A 13,520-nucleotide genomic window follows, 5' to 3' on the forward strand; every position below is an offset into this window, starting at 1 on the left:
CTGTAGACCTGCATCCAGGGGAACAAATTGATTCCCTCCACACTTTTGACCATACGTATTTTTTTGTCCCGTCCAGGGACAGGGTGTATGGTTGGGATAAGTGCTTCTCTGACTCCAGCATAGTTTTAAGCATAGGTATAGGCAGTGCTCGGCCCATAAATAGGCCCAAGAGTTTTTAAAAGCTGTGATCTGAAAAGCATTAGAAAATAATTACAATATTTCCTTATAAACCCAGAAACTGACTAGAAAGGTGTAAACAGAGATGCAATCAGCAAGTGCCTTAAGCCATAGAACCTATAGGACCAAGTAAGGACTCTGATCAGCGTAGACTGGCACTCCTATTTTCAGTGTAGGCCTGTGCTCCTTTGAAAGAAGAGGTGATGCATTGAGTACAATTAAAGGCAGAGTGCATTGTACTGCAGTGCATTCAGGCTTAGGCAGAATGACAGATAGGTTTGGGGATTCTTTGTTATTTCTCAAAAACAGTAGACTTGGTTGGAAAAAAAAATCAACTTTTTTCTCCCACAAACAATTATGGGGAAAATGCCCATTTGAGTTTTCTCGGTAAAAAAGTTGTTTTCTGTGAGAAATTTTAAAACATTTTTAAATGAAACGTTAAGTCAAAATGAATTTTGTTTTTCAATTTTTGGAAATCGGAAGATTTCAGTTTTACCTTTTCAGATTGCCTCCCCCGAAAAAATCCAAAACGTGAAAATGGAAAACTCCTATTGTTTTCGCAAAAAGAACAGGAGGACTTGTGGCACCTTTGAGACTAACAAATTTATTTGAGCATAAACTTTCGTGAGCTACAGCTCACTTCATCGGATGCATTCAGTGGAAAATACAGTGGGGAGATTTATATACACAGAGAACGTGAAACAATGGCTGTTACCATACAGACTGTAACCAGAGGTAACAGGTAAGGTGATTCTTTTACGTAGAGACTGTCCAGTTTGAGTACAGCCAAGCTCTTTGATACAACCGCATTTGCTCCAACCCCTCAGACAGAGACAAACACCTAAAAGATCTCTATCAAGCATTCTTACAACTACAATACCCACCTGCGGAAGTGAAGAAACAGATTGACAGAGCCAGAACTCTCACAGATCTTGGGAGACAGGCCAGCCCTTGCCTACAGACAGCCCCCCAGCCTGAAACAAATACTCACCAGCAACCACACACCACACAACAAAAACACTTACACAGGAACCTATCCTTGCAACAAAGCCCATTGCCAACTGTGTCCACATGTCTATTCAGGGGACACCATCATAGGGCCTAATCACATCAGCCACACTACCAGAGGCTCATTCACCTGCACATCTACCAATGTGATATATGCCATCATGTGCCAGCAATGCCCCTCTGCCATGTACATTGGTCAAACTGGACAGTCTCTATGTAAAAGAATAAATGGACACAAATCAGATGTCAAGAATTATAACATTCAAAAACCAGTTGGAGAACACTTCAATCTCTTTGGTCACTCGATTACAGACCTAAAAGTTGCAATTCTTCAACAAAAAAACTTCAAAAACAGACTCCAACGAGAGACTGCTGAATTGGAATTAATTTGCAAACTGGATACAATTAACTTAGGCTTGAATAGAGACTGGGAGTGGATAGGTCATTACACAAAGTAAAACTATTTCCCCATGTTTATTCCCCTCCTCCACCCCCCACTGTTCCTCAGACGTTCTTGTCAACTGCTGGAAATGGCCCACCTTGATTATCACTACAAAAGGTTTCCCCCTTCCCCCCTCCCGCCCCCGGCCCCGCTCTCCTGCTGGTAATAGCTCACCTTACCTGATCACTCTCGTCACAATGTGTATGGTAACACCCATTGTTTCATGTTCTCTATGTATATAAATCTCCCCACTGTATTTTCCACTGAATGCATCCGACGAAGTGAGCTGTAGCTCACGAAAGCTTATGCTCAAATAAATTGGTTAGTCTCTAAGGTGCCACAAGTACTCCTTTTCTTTTTGCGGATACAGACTAACATGGCTGCTGCTCTGAAAGCGTCATATTGTTTTGGTTTCCAAAAACTGAAAGAAATTTCATTTCTAAATTATCCAAAAATGTGTTTAATTTCAAAACATCAATTCAAATTTTAAAAAAAAAGTTTTGAATTTACAGTTACGCCATTATTCCAAACTACTATAGGCTTTTCCAGTAAGAAAATTAAAATATTTCATCAAAATTTTCCTATAGAACTGCCAGTGTCAACAAAAACTACATTTTCTCATGGAAGTTTCTCAGTCAACTTTTTGTTTTTTGATGATCTCTAATAATATCCAACAACTAGTCTGATCAATATTTTTAAAATAAAATAGTTTTTGAAGATTGTCATATCTGGGGTCTTATACCATTCTTGACACCATTGTATTTGAGTAGCTTACACCAGCAGAAGATAAAACAGGTGTAAACCCACAGTCCAGTATGTCAACAGGATTCTGTCCATAAGTAATAGCTCAATTTGGAAATGTGAACATCAGAGAAAGGGCTTCCAGCCTGGAGTGGCTCAGCTTGTTTTCAAGTTCTGTTTGTGGGAGATGGTCTCTCTCTGAACTCTTTCTGCTCCTACTCTTCCTTCTGGGATTATCTTTTACCCCTTTTTATCTGGAATTGTTAATTTCTATGGGCACTGAGCCCAGTTTTTGTATACATTCATAGCTGAAGTTTGTATTAGGCACAATACTATACCCTGAAGACAGGATTTGTTTTTTGTCTAGTTATGATGTGAAACAAGGATATCCCATCCTGGTGCTGATTATATGATGGGACTTTTAATATCCACTCCATCCCACCCGCTTTGGAGGACTTCTACTCCTCCCTCCCCCATGGTGGCCAAAGAAGCTTCTTTCAGTTTGATTTTCTTGAGAGTTTAGGGCAAGGGTGGGAGGAATGAATGCTTACTTGAGCAATGTTACAAAGGCAACCTCTGTCCTGCTGGGAGTGTGGCTGCACGTGCGTCAGCAGAAACGGTGCCAGATACTATGGGCAGGCTGGCGTCTGTCAACATGGAAACTGAACAACATTCCCCCAAATACTTTAAATATCCCAGGCTGTGCAAAGTCTACAGGTAATAATTGAATCTAGACACCACAAGGTAAACAGCCAAAAGGACTCTAGGGAAAAGGAGGGGCTGAAAGCCAAATATCAATATCAAGGGATGTACACTAGGAAGGGATAGGGCAGACCTCCCAAGAGTCCCAGGTTTCATGGGATGGTCCTGCTTTGACCCACAAAAGTGGCTCTTGTCCCGGAGGGTTGGCTAAGCTCAGCTGCCCTTTGCAGCCAGGCCAAAGCTGTATGTGCTGTGTTCCCATATATCGCATCGCAATGCCTTGAACAGGGAGCTGAGCCCAGCCAGTCCTGCAGGACTAAAGCTGCTGTAGTGTGGGGTGATTTGCTCTGCAACTCTCCTCCCCTCAACCCCCCGCCAGGCCTCCCAGCCCCAGATGGCAGGATCCCTGCTGCCTTACCAACTTGAAATGTTGAGAGTAATGATAGGGTCTATAGACTCTTCCTCCCCTCCTGCCTATATTCATGGCTGTCAGGGGTAAGACAGCTCTACAAGTTACACATCACAGGAGCAAGTGTGTCGGAGGCCAGGGGATATTCCCCTCATTTACAGTGTCACCAACTCTCAGGATACCTTTGGAAGTCATGAGATTTCAGCCAGAGCTGAATGGAGCCAGTCAGTGAGGACACCAGAAGCTCCAGCCCTGTGGAGCATTACAGCGCTGGTCGGGAAGATGGGGGAACCCTCTGACTGGCTGGCTTCTCCACAGCCCCTGCCTCCCCCTCCTCCGCTCTCAGGAGCCAACACCATTCTTACAGAGGCCAAGAGGGGAGAGGACTGGGACACTGTGGGAGGGAGGGAGAGCTAGGGACCTGCAGCACAGGTGGAGGGGTAGTGTCACTCCCTGCCCAGGACGCAGTGAGAGATGTCAGTCAGAGCCACCCCAGGGCTGGAAGCTGGACAGGATCCAACAGCTGTGGTTGCAGGGAAATGGACCTGATGCTGATGCAGGACAGGGACCAATTGGGAAGTGGACCAATGGGGGCTCTTTCTGAGGTGCAGCCTCTGCTCTGCAAAAACCCTGGATGTTTCATGTTATTAGAAAAATTTCCCCTAGATAGAGGCTCAAAAAAGAGGCTATATCCTGGAAAACCCAGATGTATTGTAACCCTGAGGGAACAGAAAGAACCCTCCTCCGTCCTGTGAGTAGCGGGGACAGCACCTCTCCCCTCCCTCCCTGCAACACCCACCCTGAGAAGCGGCAGAGGGGACCTCGCTGCAGCCCTCCTGCCCCTCCCTTGACCTGGGAAAGGGGGGTTAAGCAACCCTGGAGTTGCAGGAGCAGAGAGGAGGCGGAGAAGTGGGGGAAACGGGAGCAGGATTGATTTGGGGGTGAGAGCTTCTGCCTTGGGGGATCAACATCACCTTACCTCAATACCTGTGGGGGAGCTGGCAACACAAATTGACACAGACTGGGGATGGGCTGCCGGAGTTCAGAAACTAAAAAGACAGACCCGAACCCCCCCCCCCCCCTTTTTTTTTTAAAGTCTCATGATTTAAGGTCTGGCTCATGATTTTTGAGTGGTTGGGGTAGGCAATACTACATCCCCTTTTCTTTCATTGTGCCCCCTCCTCTAGCCTGCCCTCAGCCAGACACCCTGCAGCAGGCACCTCCTCTTCCTCCCAGCCAAGCGGGAGCAGCAGCAGGAGACAGAAAAAGGAGGCAGCCTGGACACTTGTTCCTCATCCCGAACCCAAGAACCCCAACTACTCTCCCAGGTGCCTCGCTCCCTGGGGAGCGGAGGGAGCCTGGGGTCAGCACTGGGCTCCTCACCTTGGGCCACCACTACGCCACTCCCTCTTGGCTGCCGCAGGAGCGGAGACACAAAGGGCTGATGGATATCTGCACAGTGTCCCCACGTGGCCGGGAGGCACAGCCACAAGCCGGGTGCCTGCCCACCGCTCAGCTGGATGGATGCATGCCAGAGAACCCAGCTGAAATGCAGGCAGTTGCGAGAAAGCTGTCCAAGGTGTGAGTTTGACAGGCCATACAGGACACCTGCCAGCCCTGTATATTATGGGCAGGGTTAAATTTTCCTTCCGTCTCCACTCATAAAACCACATTCCTCAGTAGTTACACAGAGTCCAGGCACGGTATGTAGGATGAGCTCCCTCATTGACACACTGACTCAGAGTGTAATTCTACCCATTTGCAAGAGAGAGAGGGGCAAAGTCTAATAAATATTGCACTTGCCTAGTAACCTTTCATTCAAGGGGTCTTATAGCACTATGTATCATCCATGTTTTACAGGAGTGTAAACACTGAGGCAAAGAGGTGAAGTGACTTGTTCAAAGATATATGATGAGTCAGCAGCAATCAAATAGAAGCGAGACCCATGCCCCCGTTCTAGCCACTTGACAACACTACCTCATAGCAGCAGGGATGCCACCACATAAAAACTGGCAGGAGCACATCCCCAAACTTTCAAGCTCAAGGCTGGTTAGGGCCTTTTGGGGAGAGCACTCAAAGAAAATCACCGGGTGTTACAGGCAGTTGTGTCTGAGATCCGAAAAGGTAAAACTTATCCTCACGAGTCAGTACTGAACAGTGTCCCAGTCTGGCACTTTCTGCCATCAACTGCTAGGTGCTAAATAGCTGGAGTGTGCCACTGGCTATGTACATATCATACACATACCTATTAGGCCACGTTCAGACTTGGGTGCCTAAAGTTAGGCATGTGCAGTAAGTGGCCTGATTTTTCTCAAGTGTTGGTCACCCCATCTCCCACTGATTTCTATGGGAGCTGCTGGTGCTCAGTACATTAAACAGCTGGAGACAGAAAAGTGCTGGTAGGTCTTCTAGCCCATTCAATGGCCACTGGAGGATTGTTCCTACAGTTTTAATACAATTTTTTTTGTCATCTACCTCCCATTCAGACATTGTGGAGTGAAGGATTTGGAGAACGGTTGTGGGTACACAAGCATATCCATATGACCTTTTGGCTAGCCTTCCAAATGCTGACCTCTGTTCCAACATGCCTGTCCTTTTGACAGACTTTGCTCCCTCAAAGTACAGTGTGTTAACTTACAACTTGCTGTATCAGGGCTGTAGCTTTTTGGAACAAGACCAACCTTGTCTGTGAACTGCAATACAAATGTCTTGGTATCATAGAAATAAGACTCAGTTCCTTGATACCTCTCTACTTCCCCCAATTATGTCTGGAGAAAACAACTTGTACAATTCACGTTTTATTGCAAAATATTAAAATAAATTACATTTGACACAGAGTTATCCAATATTTACATACATTGTGATTCCAGTGACCATCACCAAACAAACAAAGAACAAACAGATGATTTATTTGTTCATGTGACGGAGTGACAGAAATGAGATCACCAGGACTGTATAGACTTTAAAAATTAGGGACTATATATATATATATATATATATATATATATATATAAAAAAGTTAAATGCATCACAATCAGTAGACTGAAGCCTAGAAAGCAAGAAGAGTATAGAAAAGATAGAGCTCTCAGGCTCCTATTAAGGTCAATAGGCTTCTGTATTACCTTTTTGTTCCTATTTTACTGAGAATGTTGATATATTTTTTATCTGTACCACTCAAATCAAATAGAGAAAAAAAATCATATCTTATGCAGGATGACAAGGTGTTTGTCAGTAAGCACTGGTTTTGGTTTTATGGCGTCCATTAAGTTTTGTGGCGTCCATTGGCAGCAATAGATTCACATAAACCCCCAGCACTGGAAGAACACGGCTCTTATTGTCTATTACTCAGCAGTTTCGTTCCAATGTATCAGATTTGTTAGTCTGCCTGCCACAAAACATACACCCCACTGAAGCCCATTTAGTCACCCTCAGACCAGTCTAATTGGCGTGAGACAGAGGGGAGAGCTAAGTGGAAGATGAGGCCACCTTGTCTTTTTAATTTGGATGTAGGAACAAAATTTTAAACATAACAAAGACCTGGCTGCAACTGCCAATGCCTTTGACAGCATTGGATCATCTTGGCAAATGGAAATCAGGCATGAAAGGGGAAAACCATGCTCAGATATAATGGCCCAGAGGTGGCTGGAAATAGGTTAGCAGCCATTAGTCAGCTGGAAGGATGTCCCCCCCTTCCTAAGTCTATATCTACCATAAATTTGGTTTTTTTATTAAAGTTAGCCACTGACCACATAATCCCACCTATAAAACTGAAATTACTGAAGAACAAACCACAACCTCAGTTCACAAACCCCAGTGAATTTCTAAATGGTGGCAAACAGTAAAGTTACGTTTCCTTGAACTACTTCACATTATACAGAATTTTCCCCAAGCAGCATCTGGGAATTGAAACTAGCTATAGGCACTTTTATGTTGAAGAGCTAAAACACTGAACACGCTTCTGGTTCGCTACATGAGAATCAAAGGGCAAGAAGACAATGCTAGTTAAGGCCCCAGGATGTTGCTTTTCTTAAAACGTGGAAGACAGGTGGACAAAGAGGGCTGGCTGGCTTAGAACTCAAGCAATTCTGAGATGGCACCAGATCTGAAAAATACTTGGGGGTGGAGGGAAATCACCTCTTCGCTTTTGTGCTGGCCCTCTGCAATGTACCAATTAAATCCCAATTAATCTTCAGGTGCAAAGCAGGATTTAATTGGTGCATAGCCCTTGTCCTGGCCCACTGCAAAGAGGTGAATTTTGCCCAGTAGTGTTACAGTAAGGCACATGAATGGGTGGTCTTGAGTGAGGTGTGTTGATGTCTCCAAAAAAGAATTCTGCACTTAGTTCCATGGAAAGTTAATCAGCACCTGAAAATCCATGGTGTTTATAATGTAGGCTTTTATATTCTATGTCGGGAAAGTCTAAATGAGGGCCACGTCAGCAGCTTGGCAGAAGGCAGAGAGCTGCACCTAACTTGATAACATGGAATAGATCACATCCCTCCACACCTTTAAAGACATAGCTGCAGTTTGATATGGAGATTGTGCAACATTCCATCTCAGTCAGAGCAGCCAAGAGAAGTGTCTGGGACATGTAATTTCTATATTAAAGAGAAACCACATTCTAAAGCTCCATGGACCACACTTCAGCTGCTCCTTTTCTCTACTTAACACGCAATACCGAGATGGACTTGCTTCCTCCATCTTTTTCAGTGTGCCTTTCTCACCAACCCTAACCCTGTAGTTAACTGTCACTAAAACTTTGCTCTTTGTGTCAATAATGGAAGACAAGCTGGAGAACAAGAAGAGTTTTTTGGAGTGGTGTTTTTTTTTTTCTTTTTCTTTTAAGTGATATGCATTTCTTTAATGAGAATATTAGACCTGCCAAAGTAAAAGTCACACCTCTATCAATGGAGCCCTGCCTCCCATTTCTTACGGTTGAAAACAACAACACCACCACAGTGGCATCAAGATACAGTTATCACCCAAAACCCTCTACACAAGGAGGCATACCTGAGGGGCTTGGAGTCATGATGAAAGGCTGTGAAAAGAAAACCTATTAGAACTCATCAAAACCTTTCTAGTACAGACACTCTTTTGCAACTGTTGCAAATCTGATCATCTAGTCATCAAGACTCCAAAAAGCAGTAAAAGTATGAAATTACACCTTGAGTTAGATTCTCTCTTCAGCTATAATATTGTAAAGGTGGAATAACTGCTGAAACCAATTAAGTTAATTTCACATTTTTCCAACATTTTTAACAGAGCAGGATCTTGCCCTTGTTACAATTAGGTTACACACCTTCATGAACATAACACAATTATCCAAAGAGCAACCAATACAGACGTTCCTTGTTTTACAGTAGGTGGCTTCAGAACTTCTTGTCAACATGATATCTAACTGGAGTGCTGGGTTCCCACAGTTTCTCCTCCTAATGTGGAAGGAGACTCCCATGATTCAAGCAGCAGTGAATATTTACAGTTATTAGTAAATTTAGTCATTCAAGGTTAGGGTTACAAAATTCCATACAATCCTTCTCACCGAGTTCTAGAGGCAGCAATATTTACTTCTCTCCTTCCCAAATCCATATATTGCAGTTTTAACTGTTCTCTGAACTTTCAAAATTTCTAGGGCATCTTGGAATGTTTTAGATACTATAAAACAAAAACAAAAGCTTGCCATTTTAAGTCCAAAGGTCTTGACAATTCTCTGTTCTAAAAATACTTTGGATACTGGGACACTGTCCTTTCCCCTCCCACAGCACACCCTCCTCTGCAGTGTCCCAGTATCCAGAGTTGCAGCACCTCTTGCCAACATGTAATCAAGAGCCTCATTTGAAAGAGTTTTACATGGTGTATGTGTGGATCTCTTTTTTAAAAAAAGGAAAGAAAAACATATTACCGTTTTCTTTTTTACTCAAAACATCTGGGGTTAACATTTAAAAAAAAAAAAACAACAGCCCACATACCCCACAACCAACCAAAAGCTCTAATTAGAGGCAAGAGGTAAAAATTTCAGATGTGCCCAAGTGACTTAGGAGCCTGAGTCACTTTTGGAAAAAAGGGACTAAGGGCTTGTCTACACAGAATTAGCATGCTGCAAGCCAGGGTATAAATCTACAGTGCACCCGCTTGGTGCACACTAACTGGTCAAGTGGACCCTGCTACAACACACTAAAAGTTCCACAATACGCTTTCATATGGGAATATGTCAAAGCACACTAAAGAGATTTTAGTGCATGGTAAGGGGTCCACATGGCCAGTTAGCATACAGCAAACTAGTACACTGCTGATTCACATTCTCATCTGTTACGCACTAATCCTCTGAGTAAACAATCCCTAAGTCACTGGCACTTCTGAAAATTTTACCCAAGGTCTACCATTACACAACCTTCTTGGAAGTGGGGCAGAACAACCATTGAATACCCAAGTGGGTCATGCTTTTAAAAATACCATAGTCAAAATGTGACTGTTTTTAAAACCATCTCAACTTCAAGTCTAATCTGAAGTACCAAGTTGGGGAGGTACAGCAAGAGTTTCTGAAGCAGAGATAGTGATCATACTGTACGGGTTTCTGTAGCAGTTCTTCAGGTCCCTTTGACAGGCATTGCAACATTCAGACAGGATTTGCTACTCAAAAGGTGATTTTACTCAAGAGGACAGTTTAACTAAAACTTCATCTGTACAGACAAAGTGTATTCAAGTATTTTCTCTAGAATACAGACAGTGGAAGGACACTTTCCATGTAAAAAGTCTGTCATATCCTTTGTGCTCCTCTTTACTTTGATCAAGGTGGCTTCCCTCCCACCTCCTTCTTGCACAGTTCTTGGCTGCTGGACACAGTGAACTTTAGCCACAAGTGCTTTTCATGCTCCTAAGGATGATTTCATTCCAGGCAGGTTCTTGTTTGCTAAGCAGGCTCTCTTTAAGCCAGTTCCTTCGGTGTTTTTTAGTTTAATATTTTTGTTCATAAATTCACTGTTCACCATTTACTAACAGCACTGGCATAACCCAGAGAAACATCATGGTAGCTTTGAAGCTTCTTTACTCACCTCTGCCAATGCACCTCAATTCTGACCTTAAGTACATCCTGTTATTCCAGTCCCAAGCTTCTCTTGGAGATAGACTACCGGTTATGCCACATCTAGTGGTAGCAAGTTGGTGATGTGTGGCTAGGATAAGACCCCAAACTTATTTTCACTTGTGAGCTACGCAGAACTTGAATCCAGCTTTCCAGAGGTGAGAGGCTAGTGCAGTAATCTAACATGTTCTATATGCCTAAACCAGTTTGTCTGCAACTGTACAGTTTTACACCCAAGTGAATTCTCCCATGAAAAGCATAATAAAAAAAAATAGGTCCAGTGTAACAACTTTAGTCATTTCCTCCCGCTTTCTTCAAGAACTACAGAGTCCCAAGAGGAAGCAAGATGCCTCAAGCTTTAAATTGTCATCTTGCAACTGTTCTAACATAGACAAGCAAAGCTGATTGGACTGCAAAAAACAAACAAACTGTTGATGACATTAAGACATAGGAGGTTTTTGGTTTGGGTGTTAGAGACAGGAGGTGCTAGTAATGAATCTGCCTTCCTCCTGCATAAATTTTGAATGACAGTATTAACCACCTTTAAAAAAACGTTGCCAAAATGCATGCTGCGTCACGTTGTAGCCGTTACATTGTTTACTGTGTTGTACACATTCATCAGTTGTTCATAAGGCACAGAAATCTCCGACTCTTTACTGGCAAAGGTAGATTCGTCAGAGGATGGGAACTTCACAAGTTTTTTGGGAGTCTCAGGATCCTCTTCAAGATTGTCATCCATGGAGGACTTTGAAGTTTCCTCATCATCTGAAAGATCTTCCTCATTGTCTTCTTCCTCATTTGCAAAATTTATATTGGCACTCTCAAAGATTAAGGGTCGGTAATCCCTGGAGTCCCAAGCTTCCCCTTCTTCCTCGCTAATCCGGTCCAGCTGGTTTACAAATATGGTGCCCTCAAAGGGGCTGTCTCCAGTGCATTTGTCATTTAGGTGCCTCATGATGTGACAGTTTTTGAGTCCTAGGGAAACCTTGTCATAATCGAATGATTTGCTCTTTGTGTATGTCACCAGGGCATCCTTGTGGGCATTCTGGATATTTGGTTTAGCATTTTCTGCTTTAATCATTTTGTCATTGCTTGTCTTCAGAGCCTTCTTCCCAATCTGCTTGATGAGATCATTGTAGGTCTCTTCCTTCTTGGAAAGGAAGCTGAAGATGTTCACATCCTTGGAGTTGCCCATCTGAAGGGCTTTTTTAGAGGGAGAGTGATTTTCAAAGGACTCTTTCCTTTTTTTCCTCCGTTTCTTGATTGCCTTGTGGACTTCCACAAACATGCTGACCTTCCAATTGACAAAGAGTGAAAGCCAAGCTAGGCCCAGGTAGATCCAGAACTCCACAAAATATCTGTAAAGGGCATGGTAGTTCACGTCCGGGTTTACACCTATAAAGAATTCAAAACAAGAAAGGTTATATAACAAGAGTATACAAAGTTTAAGGAAGTTTTAGTCTGGATATAACTTGAAATCCAATGAAGAATCTTCAAGAGTTTTCAGACCACCATTTTCACACCTGTCTTCCAAGAGCAAAGCTGAAACAGAAAACATGTGGAGGTTTGCATTTAAACTCTCCTAGAATGAGCTACTGCATATGAATGATCTTTCTTTAAAAATGGGTTAGGGAGAAAGGACAATCTAGTTATCTAAAGCAGAAGTCAGTAATCAAGATTCTGGATTCTGTTTCAAACTCTCCTGGATGGTTTTGGACAAGCTATGCCCAAATTTTCAGGAGTGCCATCTAATTTAGGGCACTGAACTCTAGATATCTTGGGCTCAATATTCAGAGGTGCTGGTCACCCAGAGCTCCCACTGACTTTAGTTAAGTTATGAGCGCTTGGCACTTCTGGAGAACAAATACAAACTCACCAAAGCAGAGCCTAGGTGGCTGAAGTTGGGCACCCAAGATTAAAAGTCACTCCTCAAAGATTAGGCCTCAACAACTCTGTGCCTCATTTTCTCCCATTTGAGAAAAAGGGACAATGCTTGCCCCAGTGATGCTATGAGGCTTGTTTCTAAAAAGTTTTGATTGCTCTAAAAGGGGGTGTGTGTGTGTGTGTGTGAGAGACCTAAAAGTTAAGGGCTTCATGGTTTTCCAGCTCTTTGGCCTAACCCAAGACTTTTTCACTGATGGGGTTAGATCACAAGCCCTCTGGGTTACTCCCCACATGATGAGACACTTAGCAAAATCCTGTGGTTGCTAGAACCAGTGGAAGTAAGGGCAGTAATGGAGCAGTGTCTCCCACTTCACAATGCCGAGACAACTCTCCTTACCCCCCATGCCCATCTGCTTCCCCCAACCTTTGCGGAGCACTGAGCTCAGGGTCTAGGAAGTGCCATTTTGAGAAGTTGCAGGGCCAGCTCCAGAGTCTCGTGGAGTAGTGCTGATCTTTAATAAAAGCTTCAGTAATGCAAAAGCCTCCAGACGCACCCAGACCTCAGGAAGTTGAACCCCCCCCCCCCCCCCCCCGAGACTGTTGACATTTACACTGAAGACAGACACACCTCAGGCAATATACAAATAATAAAATAGGGAATTAACTGACCAGCAACAAAGTCTCCAAATCCTATGGTGGTGATTGTGATGAATGAGAAATAGAGACCTTCAATGTAGTCCCAGCCTTCAGTCACCATAAAGACAAAGGGAGGAATGACCAGATGGACTAAGACTCCCCAGACAATGAAAATTGCTGTGCATGTAATTTGTGCCATTCGCTGTGAAGGATGAAGAAAAAAAATAATTCAGACACACAAGTCAAGTTTTCTTCCACCCCAGTGCATTTTACAGTGTCCATCAATGTTAGCCCGAATACCGCAGTCCATGAGCATATCACCAACCCTGCACAGTGGCTGCTGGAGCAAAAGATAAGGAGGGCTCTGGCAGTAAGGCAGGGGGTTGCAAAAGGCCAGTGGAGGTAGGGGCACAGTTGATGGAAGAGGAGCAAGTGATCAGTGA

The 13,520-nt window shown here is 43.6% G+C and overlaps 1 protein-coding gene across 1 annotated transcript in view; it reads right to left on the reverse strand.

Annotated features, from left to right (window-relative positions):
• Nucleotides 1-6,333: 6,333 nt before the first annotated feature.
• The window catches only part of KCNK5 (potassium two pore domain channel subfamily K member 5), a 60,458-nt gene continuing 53,271 nt past the window's right edge, over nt 6,334-13,520 (reverse strand). The window contains exons 4-5 of the mRNA XM_074949113.1: nt 13,111-13,279; nt 6,334-11,952 (exon numbers count right to left, since the gene is read on the reverse strand). Coding sequence (XP_074805214.1) covers nt 11,132-11,952; nt 13,111-13,279 — 990 coding nt within the window. The 3' untranslated portion in view covers nt 6,334-11,131. The remainder of the gene's footprint in view (nt 11,953-13,110; nt 13,280-13,520) is intronic.

This window comes from Natator depressus, chromosome 3 (genome assembly GCF_965152275.1).
Source record: "Natator depressus isolate rNatDep1 chromosome 3, rNatDep2.hap1, whole genome shotgun sequence".
Classification (NCBI taxonomy): Eukaryota; Metazoa; Chordata; order Testudines; family Cheloniidae; genus Natator; species Natator depressus.